This window comes from Rhea americana, unplaced genomic scaffold (genome assembly GCF_003343005.1).
Source record: "Rhea americana isolate MKP2758 unplaced genomic scaffold, rheAme1 scaffold_77, whole genome shotgun sequence".
Lineage (NCBI taxonomy): Eukaryota > Metazoa > Chordata > Aves > Rheiformes > Rheidae > Rhea > Rhea americana.
Window position 1 is genome coordinate 449,264 of NW_028186945.1, and position 10,619 is coordinate 459,882.

Below are 10,619 nucleotides of genomic sequence, written 5' to 3' on the forward strand. Positions count from 1 at the left end.
GCGGGAACCCCCGAGCACCTCCTCCAGAAAAGCCCCAGCTGGCTAGGGGGTGAGGAAACGGCGAGGGGAGGGGGGAATGGCATTAAAAAGATCCCGAAAATGTTTTCCTTTAAAAAAACTACTCACCCCCCCTAAAATCCTAAAAAGAAACTGTAAATCCTTGGTAAATAAATAAATAGATAAGCCACCCGAGGGCCTTGCCAGCGGGCGCGTGGGCTGCACCGGGCCCGTGCCTGGGTGCTGCAGGCCCGGGGCTGCCTGCGGCAGTGAGCGGGAGCGGTGCGGGCAGCGGGGGCCCGGCTTTGGCCTTGGCCCAGGGGGTGCCAGCGGGCCGAGCGGGTCCTCTCCCCATCCCCGTCCCCATCCCCGTCCCCATCCCCGTCCCCACGGCGTAGGGCACGAGCGCGCGCCCGCGGCGGCGAAGTCTTGAGGGCGGCAGAGAGCGGGTCCTGGAGCCCCGGAGGGTTTCGTGCCCGTCCTCGGGCCCTGCCGGGTTGTCACGACGGGGCCGCGGCTTTCCCCGGCTAGAAGTCACCGCCGGCTGCCAGTCCGCTGCTGCGGGTGACCTGCGTTGCGGAGCAGCGCGGCGCGCGAAGGAGCGCTGGGCTGGACGGGGAGCCGAGCAGGACGGCGCGAGCCCCTCGCTCCCGCCCCCACACAAGTGCTCCTCCAGCTCACTGCATGCCAGCCCGGTCCGATCCGCGCGAGGATCTGACGGTGTGGGGTCTGCGGCCCTGCGATGGCTCACCTGCAGAAGGAAGTGCCGCTGGCTCCTGGAGCAACTCCTGGTGAAGCTAACCCCGCCATCCTTAGGTGGGAGTCTGCCCTCCCCCAAACCCCTGCTGCTTTGAAACAGACCAATAAACCTTATGCTTTTGCGTTYGCTTTCCTGTGCTTCTGTCTTTAATGCTGCTGTTTTCTAGCTTCTACTCTGTAAAAGCTAGAAACTTTCTGTGTACAAAATAAAGGGGAAGGAACTGCTATTTTGTCACGTTTCCAGAAGCCATCCTGCTACCAGATACCATCAGGCCTGTAGCAAAAACACAAAGCCCGATAACCTAAGACTTGCTGCGTGCACACGCACCAGCTAGCACGGTCCCTGCCCCGGACGGCTGGCAATGAAGCGCGCACACTTAGGCACTCGCAAGCAGCCTCCTTGGACCCCATGTCAGCTGTTCAGCTGTTGAGGTTGGAGTTAAGCATCTGTACCAATGGCAATAGCGTAAAACCTTAAAAACGGTGTGGGAGGAAACTGTAGTCCCAAAAATATCAGTGGCTGATGAAAACATGAGAGGGAGCTGTGCTTCAGCGTCACCCACTGCTAAGCATTTTGCCTTTTGCCTTTTGCGGGCTTTGCTTCTGTCTGTGCCTGCGTGCTGCTAACACACAAGTGTAACAGATTCCTGTGTTTGGACAGGATTTATTTGCTGACTCTGCCATCTTGAAAAAGATGGGAAAGGGCTACAAGGTGGTGGTTTGTGGAATGGCGTCAGTGGGAAAAACTGCGATTTTGGAGCAGCTTCTCTATGGAAAACATACTGTTGGTGAGATATTTTTACTTTCTCAGATTGTTTCCTTTCCAAAATCTTGTTCGGTGTGGGCCCCAAAGCTGAGGACTGCTAACTCCACTGAGGTGAAGGAAGAAATGAATGTGGTTTTGTTTCGTTTCCGAGCAGTTCTAGACATTCTTAGTTCCTTATTTACGACTTTTTAAAGATGGCTTGGAAGAGAACTCTTTTCTTGATGTTCTCAGTTCTAAAATACCTGCGTGTTTAAAAAGAAACAAACACAAAAAGCAGACGATGTGCTTGCTGCCTATTTATGTAAGAAATATCTTGTTCCCTGAAAGATGCTTTAGATGCTTGAAAAATACCTCATGTGATAAGTGGAGAGACTGTTTAGACTTTTGCCTAGCCTTCTTAAAACTTTATTTTGCTTGTTTTCGGCTACTATTTAATCAAAGCGCTGGGAAGAAAAACAACTCTGCTTGAGATTCCATGTTCTGTTCTGAAATGTAAGAGCTGAGTTTTCCAGCTGTGTAAGAAATCCTCCCATGGAAAGCAATTTGAGACAGGAGCAGGGGTTGTTTGAGACTTGCTGTGCACAAAAGAAACAAAATGAAGGCAAAGCCCGCTTGTTTCCCTCTACTTCCACTTGACTTGGCTTTTAGAAGGGGGGCAAAATCTGTTAGGCCTCACCTGACAAGGGGTGGCACCAAGAATGAAGCTAAGGGATTTCACAGAGGGTGTCCAGTCAAGGGACTAGTATCTTTTGTTTGGAATTGCTTATTAAGTGTAGGGATAAGTTACTGGATAAATATTAGAATTTGTAGAATTGTGTTTTGCAAGCACTGTTCCTTTAACATGTGTGGATAGGATGAATTTGCAGTGTGATCTGTAATACTGTTAAGAGGAGGATTTCCTCTAATTTGTAGCAGCATCTGTTTTCAGCATCTTACCATGACCTGTGCACATTGCCTTGTGTAGCATTTGGAGTATATCAGCATGGAAGTTGCAAAACATGTATCTTCAGGATTTTTCCTTTACTGCTAACCTGCCTCTTATCTACTGTGAACTGATTGTCAAAGCAGCATGGGCAAGACCACGTTGCTTAAATCTTACTGCTCTTCATTGCTTCCTGCCCCTAGTTCCTATTAGTAACTGAGGTAGGGAGGCTATCCGGGTGTTACTGATCAGAGATATTTATGGAAGCAGCCAGCAACATGATTATATAACATCACGGATACTCACTGACATAACCAGGGAGAGGCCTCGTGTTGGTGGTTTAGCTGTGAATGTCCCTTTATCACTTCTTAATGCTCTGCTCCTACTCAGCGATTGTGCAACACAGACTTTTCCCCCTCTTTTCTTGAAAAGATCCATTTTCCTTTGCTGCAGCACTGCTGTCATTTTTCAGAGTTAATAGTAGGGGAGGGAGCAGCTGCTAGCAGAAGTGGGGTGCAAGAGAGGGAAGAAGCAGCCTCTCATTGCTTGTGCTTTTTGTCCAACTTTATTCCTAAGATATTCAGAGAAATGCATCAGGTAGTAAAGTCAAGATCAGAGTATGGGGTAGGCTCATACAGAGCCACTGCAGCCCCAGGGAGTGAATGGCCAGTGTCCAGCTCTTTTGAATTCACSTGGGTGAAAAGATTTTCAGAAGATCCTTAGCTATTGCTCCAACCAGTATAAAAATGCAGAAGCAGGACACTGACAGGAGGGTCTTTGACCTACAAGGCAATAACAGTTTCAGAACTGGCAACTGCTTGATTGCTCAACTGCTCTAAAATGCCCCAGTCTATTGCTGGTGTTACTATTACAGGCATGGCCCCTTCATATTTAAAGTACGATTACTCAGTCTTGAGCATTATTTCTTAAACCTTGTGAGCTCCAGAAAGCTGGCATCTTGGCTGTTGGCCTTTTTGGCAGGAGGCAGAACGGACTAGTGTGTTTGCTGAAAGCCTATCTGTTCAGAGCCAACTAGCAAGGCAGCTCACCAGGTACAGCAACATGGGCACAAGCTGTTTCAAAACCTGTGCTTCCTGACTGACGTCAGGAGCAGCTTTCTGTTGGTCTCTGGGCTGAGGACTGGAGATGCGGTGCAGTGAGAAAGACTGCTGAGCTCACGCATGTAGCCTCTTCGTTCTTGTCAGCATCCATAGCCTCCTTGCAGTTACAAGGGGAGCAACTGAATCTGGTAGCAGGCTCAGAGAACAAAGTCCAACGTCATCCTCCGAGATGTCCAAGCCACTGATACTGTGGTCTCSTCCTAGTGGTAAATCAGCCACAAGTCTATGTCAGTGTGAATGTGCCTCCTGTTGACTTTTCTGTAAGAGGGAGTGGTGGCACAGCTGTTATCAGGGAAGTGATTAAGTGTCCTTGGAGCTTTCATGCTGCTATGTAAAGCCCTTGGCTTGGGAGCCTGTGCTCCTAGCCATGTGCTTGGTGGTGGTGCTGTAGACCCAGTAGTGGTGTGTTTTTTCCTAGAAAAATCTGCACCTCATCTCTCCTGGCTTGTCATGGATAAAGGCTCTAAGTGTTGCAGTTCTTACATGGTCAGCCACTAGCAGTCTCGCAAAGGCACCAGGATTGTTTGAGGTCAAAGGGAAAAAATTGCTAGAGAGGGAACAACTAGATCTTCCTCTATAAGACGAAGATCTCCATCCCTGGAACTTCTGAGCAACAAAGGATGATATTTGAGTTTATGCTAGGCTTTAAAACCAGAAGAAGGGTATTTTGCCTTGGGGCCCTATGATGCAAGACAGGGCAAAAAGATGAGAGGTGGTCAGAGCCTTCTAAAGTAATGTACATATTGCAAGGCAGCCTGTCTGGCTCAGTTGAGAGGGAAATCAAACAAAACCTGAATGGAGATGTTTGAAATGTGTGTATATTCATCTCTGAGTCACACAGGGACAATATTGCTGTGGGTTGGGCGGCCAAGTTGTTAAAGTTGCACACAAGCATGTGGCCTTCTGGTACATGTGACTGTCTCATTTTTTGTSGCTTCAGTGTTTTGTTCGTCCAAATCCTCCACCTTCTGTTGCACTTCTAAAGAAGGAATAGCCAGTCTTTTCTCCTTGCTCATGCAATGGGTCCTTGACTGTCTTGATTATCTTGAGGAACTTGTCAAGTCGGAAGCTTGTCCCTTCAGCTGGCCTGAGCTCTCTTGAGAGAGCTAATGTGAAAGTTGCTGGCTTTGACATGGGAGATGTCTGTAAAGATGGTGGGCTTTTTCCTTAACCAGTTCAATGATGGCTCAGCAAGGAGTCTTCCTTCTGCCTTTAAAATGTCTCTGGCCTCTCAACTTGTGGTAAAGCTTATCGGCTAAGCAGAAACATTTGAAAACTCTTCCTGCAGAAAATACTGTCTTCCTTATCTCTTCCTCCTGACRGCATAAAGAGACTATATGCTCAGGTTATTCATAAGCAGGTACTGCAAATCATCTTACTAACTGGGAATGAAAACACTATATATTACTGTGGTAGAATCTATAATGAGAGAGAATTTTCCTCACTTGGCCTCAGTTTGAGGGATTTGGGGTTTTGGCTGAAAGACTTTGACAGCTCCAAATATGTGGAGGCTAATTAATCAAAATCACACATTCTTAGGTCTTTCTTTTTTAACCTACCTCCTAACAGAGCTACAGTCAACTTCCCAGTTTAGAAATTAGTGAAAATGGAGGTGAATGTATGGAACAGAGGATGGCAAATGTGGCTACCAGTTGGTAGGACCAGTACTTGATCTAGTAGCTGAATCCAATTGGACCAACGCCTGTTAAAGCCTGTCCAGTACTCCKCTGAATCAGGAATCCTCTGTTATCACAGAATCACAGAACGGAAGGGATCTCTGGAGATCATCTAGTCTAACTCCCCTACTTAATCAGGGTCATCTAAAGAATGTTGCCCAGGACCCTATCCAGATGGCTTTTGAATATCTCCAAGGATGGAGACACACAACCTCTCTGAGCAACCAATATGCTGTCACTTGATCTAAGTAAATAAAGGCTGCTGTGCTACAGTTGTACAAATACATGGAACAGCAGGCTTTAGGAGCTCTTTGCTGAATTCCTGTAGGGGAGGGAAAAGGAGAGATTATATAAGAGTGAGATCTCCAAAAGTACCAAAGAAGAAACAAACTTTGCATTGCATTTATGTTTCTGCATCACTTGAGAACTTCTGAAACTCCATCAGTCTTGAAATTTTTCTTTATTTTGATATTTGCAATAGCYGGCCTAGCTTGCTTGTGGTATTCATTAGTACGTTGAGCCTTTTTTTCTTTCTTTCTTTCTTTTTTTTCCTCATTGGGAAACCACTAGAGGTTGAAGCATCACCTAAGTTATGTTTGAGGCTTCCCCAAACAGTTCCTCTATGGCAGCAGTTGGTAACACAGATGAAGACTTTCTGCCTCTCCTGAGACTTATGCCAGCTACCTAGGTGTAAGGAGCTACATAGGTGCTACAATGGTATCAATCTCCTCTCTATCCCTCCCTTCCCTCCTCAACTTTTTTCATCACTAGTCTAGTTTCCGAAGACACCATGAGACTGGTCACTATCTGTTAGTTCCCCTTTTCCTGCATAGCTTCTGAACCTGAAAGCTGATTCCATCTGCCTGTTCATCTGTGTCACAGCAGTAAGTATCTCAAAATATGTTTCCGTAAGTTTAGAAAAACTGATGGCAGGATAGAGAGAACAGACCCATGTTAATGCTCTCTGCTAGGGAAAACCTAGCTGAGTTGGCAGCAGCCTGCAAGGCAGTCARTGTCTGTCTAACTCCCCAGTGCCAACTGCCCTTGCCCATCCAGGATGTGAATGTAGAAGGACACCTGAGGCACTGTGGCTAGGGTCACCAAGTGAAGGAAGGGAGACCCGGGCCACTTGTGATGGGGAGGATGGGATGATACAAGGCATGTTCCTTGGACACTGAACTTTCCTAACTAATTCTGCTGCTCATACTACAACTTGTCCTGTGCACATCTGAATGGAGATCAGGAAAATATTTAAAGAGGACTGTACTAACAAGAAGTGTAAATATTGTTGTGAGCAAGATTTTAGCTACTGCATGGTCTGAGCTTTAGAACCATGGCCTATAATAAGGTGACACAGTTATATCTAAAAATTATCTGCATTTGATTAGTAATCTACTTGCATGTACTATTTTCCCTGATGTATGTAGGTATGTAGGTGAAAATTCACCTCTGGAAACCAATACTGATATATGATTTTCAGTTCCCTCCAAGGACATTTTTTTCCATTTCCTGTCAAAATGTGATGCTGCACTCTGCTGGTTTACCTCCCAGGTCTTAATTTTTCCTCCTCATTTTCAGGCAGGATATTAAAAGACATTATTTTCACTGCTACTTTTAATGCTATTAGGAAGAAACCATCACGGGAGACTATGGATATATTAAAGACTGCTAAGTTACTACGCAGCATTTAGGTAGTAAAAATCCATACAGCATTATTCATTGATTTCCAGAAAGAAAACTTAGCTACTTTATTGTTCATTCCTGCTTGCCAAAGTAATACTTACTCATGCTAGATACTTCCTTGACCTGCCTGTACAATAAAGTAAAGCAGAGCAAGAAAAAAAAAATACAGAAAAGGCTCTATTACCTAGTTCAGTCTTTAAAAATGTCCCTGTAACACACTTCACAACCACTCAGAATATGCTCATGCTTCTTTTTTACCTTTCTGTTTTGCCTTTCTGCTGTTAGTTTTGCTCTCTCATATTAATGTGGCTATATTTGGAAGCAAAATAAATTAGTTTGCAGCAAACCTATTGAAGTTTTATCTATGAAGAGTGCACAGAGAGAGGCAAAGAGAATAGCTTGTGACACTTTTCTGCAAAGGAATGTTGCATACATCATGGGAAATGATCAGCGTGGGTGGAATTCTTCAGCTTGTTTGTCAATGTGAAGTATTTTGAATAGTGTCATTGAATATAGAAAAATCCTTATTTTCAGAGTCTGCATAATCCCTGGTGTTTTCTTAAACAATGCACTAATATGGTTCCTTTTTGGCAGACAAAGAGAATAATGCAGTGCTCATCAGTAGCCGTACAACAGCAAACAATCCATGTATATCGGAGTGCAGTGGAGGCAAAAACATGGCTAGCAGAGGGTTTGTTTGAAAACTTAAAGCTGACTCTGAAAGTGACCCAGCTATGCTACAGATAGTGTATCGGGACCTGTAACCCTATCTGCTCGCATTCAGGGTGACCATGAATCTAAGCTGATCCACGTGTTTTCAGTTTTGGCTTGGAAAAATAGTTTTAATCAGTTCAAAGCTACCTTGAATTACCTCATGTTTACCAGGGAGAGAGGAAGGAAGAAGAACCAGTATGCAGATAGTTACCATAGAGCAGGTGATATATATGAAAGTTTGTTACCTTATGCATGTTCTTACCCTGCAGTAAATAAGCTTGCTCCTATTAGCAAATCTGAGTCATTTTAAATCCCYAAGGGATGGAAAAAGCTCACTCTGTATTCGAATAAACACAGCATGCACCTTTGCTTGCATGCAAACATCCCTTTCCCTTGCTGGCTTGATTTCACTTGTTGCATAGTTGTACCACCAGTACACACATTAATTTCCAGAATTATTCTTTGAGCTCCTGCTTCTGCAGTATGATCCAGCCCAGCATGAAGAAAAAAAGCAGGCTCAAGATGTTAGTATTTGACTATCTGCTGTTCCTTGGCTGTCCTTCCTAGAGGGTATGTTTGGGCAGGCCTATTTGCAGCATGTTTGGCATAGACGTGGTACACTGAGTGGTTGGGATCTGGAAAACCTGGGGGAAGAGCTGCTTACTCCATCCTGAATTTACATGCTGTATGGATTAATTTTACAGGCATAACCATATATATCAGATGGGTGTATTTAAACAGTGTCACTACTGTAAATAGTTGGCATGGTGATCTATGAATACAGTCTGTCAGTGGGGATGATGGTCAAGGTTCAGTMCAGGTCAAGTCACCCTAGAAGAGTATGCACCGAAAGCTATTATCATGCAAAGTTTTACTGCAGTGTGAGTAATTCTTATAGTGCCGCTGTAGTTACAACAGTTCAATGTTCCTGCTTGTTTTAAAACAGGCTTAGAAGAGGGTGCAACAATGGAAGATGTGTATTTGGCTTCGGTGGAAACAGATCGAGGCGTAAAGGAACAGTTACGGCTTTATGACACTAGGGGTCTGCAGGAAGGTGTAGAATTGCCAAAACACTATTTTTCTGTTGCTGATGGCTTTGTTCTCGTGTATGCTGTGACCAGCCTTGAAGCTTTCCAAAGGGTTGAACTGCTCAAAAAAGAGATCGACGTCTTTAGAGACAAAAAGGAGGTAACTGCATGATGCCTTAACTGCGTGGCTTATTTGTATATCTCTGATAGGAAGTAAGGTTGCAAAGCATGAATTTTGTTTCTGTAAAACTTGCATACAAAGGAAAACAAATTTAACCACAGCCTTGGGCAATCCAACAAAAGAAAGCTTTCTCATGCTGGGGAAGCCTAATTCACATGCCATGCAAGTCACACAAAAGAATGTGTATGTGGTTTTTGATTTTTCCCTTACTTCCTCTACTTCAGCTAAAATTCAAATAGCTGAATGCCTAAGTCAGGACACTTATGACTAATAAAACATATGGTCCGCAGCGGTGCAGTTCGTATGTTTTTTTAGACATTGTACATGGGAAGTCAAGTGCACAGAATAATGTGACGAAGGGCATTATCTTTGTTTGTTTTGTATTCATGTACTTGATGGCTTACAACTAGTGTAATTGACAATGGGTCTCCCAGACATTAGTCAATTGGCAAAGCAGCTTTAATGTATTTTAACAACCATATTGAATCAATTCAATTGTGTGAAATGACTGCTCTATTTTCCCTTAGAAAGCAGCTAGTGTTTTCAGTTGACAGTGTTCCAGCTTAGCTAAACAAATACAACTTGCATGTGGCATTACCATTATGGTTTTTCTTACAGTATCTTTATATTCTGTAGTAGTTTTCCCTGCTAAATGTCTTTAGCCTACAGATCTCCAAATGTCTGGTTTATGCTGTTAAAAAAAATAAAGTGCATAAAGAATTAATTGGATAACAGTAGGGAGACACTTTCCAGRACGTAACTTGCTTAGTACTCACAGCACACAGAAGGCAGGCTCACAGATTAACAGAAACCTAACACRCAGTCACAGGAGACTGGTAGGTAGAGCTGGTAGGGCCTGTGGGAGCTGCAGGCTGTCATGTATAACAGGGTTACTGCAGTCAGTCATAGCTTCCCTGCAGGGTAAGGAGAAGCGGACAAGCAGGAAGTTTTTCCCAGGCACTGTGCTTTGCAAGGGCCATGACTTGTTACGTTAGGGCATGCTCTTATACAGAGAGACAGAGTCACAGCCCCAGCAGGATGTCTGTCTCTGCTCTTGTGTGCTGCTGAYCTCCTCTCTCATTGCATGCAGGTATTTTTAGAAAATTGCCAATTTGCTCTTCCTTTGTGCAAACTGGAAGTTGTGGTGTTCTTGGCTGAGAATGATGTAATGGAAATAGTGGTGCTCACAATAAACTAGATAAAATTAGTTCCATCACAGAGATTTCCACTCAATATAAAACAAGCTTTGAAGTGGCTAGAAGGTGAGCCCAGGAGTCCTTAGATAGCATCAACAGGCTTATGGCCTGGGCTCTGCTATAATGTCTCCTTAACAGAATTAAGGCTTTATCTCCACACATGGTGGTGCCTCAGAGCTGGCAAAACCTCACCTTGTTGAGTGACACAGTCCTCTGTTGTTTGGCAGATGACAGAAGACACTGATGGCTGCTTCCTTGCCTCTGCTGGTTGTGGCAGTTCTCCAGCATGCACCTTAAAGTCTGGCCAAATTTTATACCAAATAGAAGTTGTGTTCTCTCACACTGACAGAACTCAACCATAGGTAAAATTCAGTTGGAGCAGGTGGTAATTGCATATGAAGATTACAGAGCCTTTCAAAGCCTCTGCAAAGGGAAAGACCGTCTATCCAAATGCCACGTGCTGCTATAGAAAAGAAAGGAAGCTTTAAACTACAGGAACAGGACAAAACATCTATAGCTGGAAAGAAACAGGAGACATCCCAGGGAAGGGCAGGCAGGTGTCTCCATAGCAAAAAG

At 44.5% G+C, this 10,619-nt stretch overlaps 1 protein-coding gene across 2 annotated transcripts in view; it reads left to right on the forward strand.

The window, feature by feature from the left end:
• Positions 1-13: 13 nt before the first annotated feature.
• Positions 14-10,619, forward strand: part of NKIRAS1 (NFKB inhibitor interacting Ras like 1) — a 12,109-nt gene continuing 1,503 nt past the window's right edge. The window contains exons 1-3 of one of the 2 annotated variants that reach the window (XM_085322427.1): positions 14-813; positions 1,400-1,544; positions 8,585-8,826. In XM_085322427.1, coding sequence (XP_085178553.1) covers positions 1,451-1,544; positions 8,585-8,826 — 336 coding nt within the window. In that variant the 5' untranslated portion in view covers positions 14-813; positions 1,400-1,450. The remainder of the gene's footprint in view (positions 814-1,399; positions 1,545-8,584; positions 8,827-10,619) is intronic. The other variant, XM_085322426.1, reaches the window with a different exon arrangement.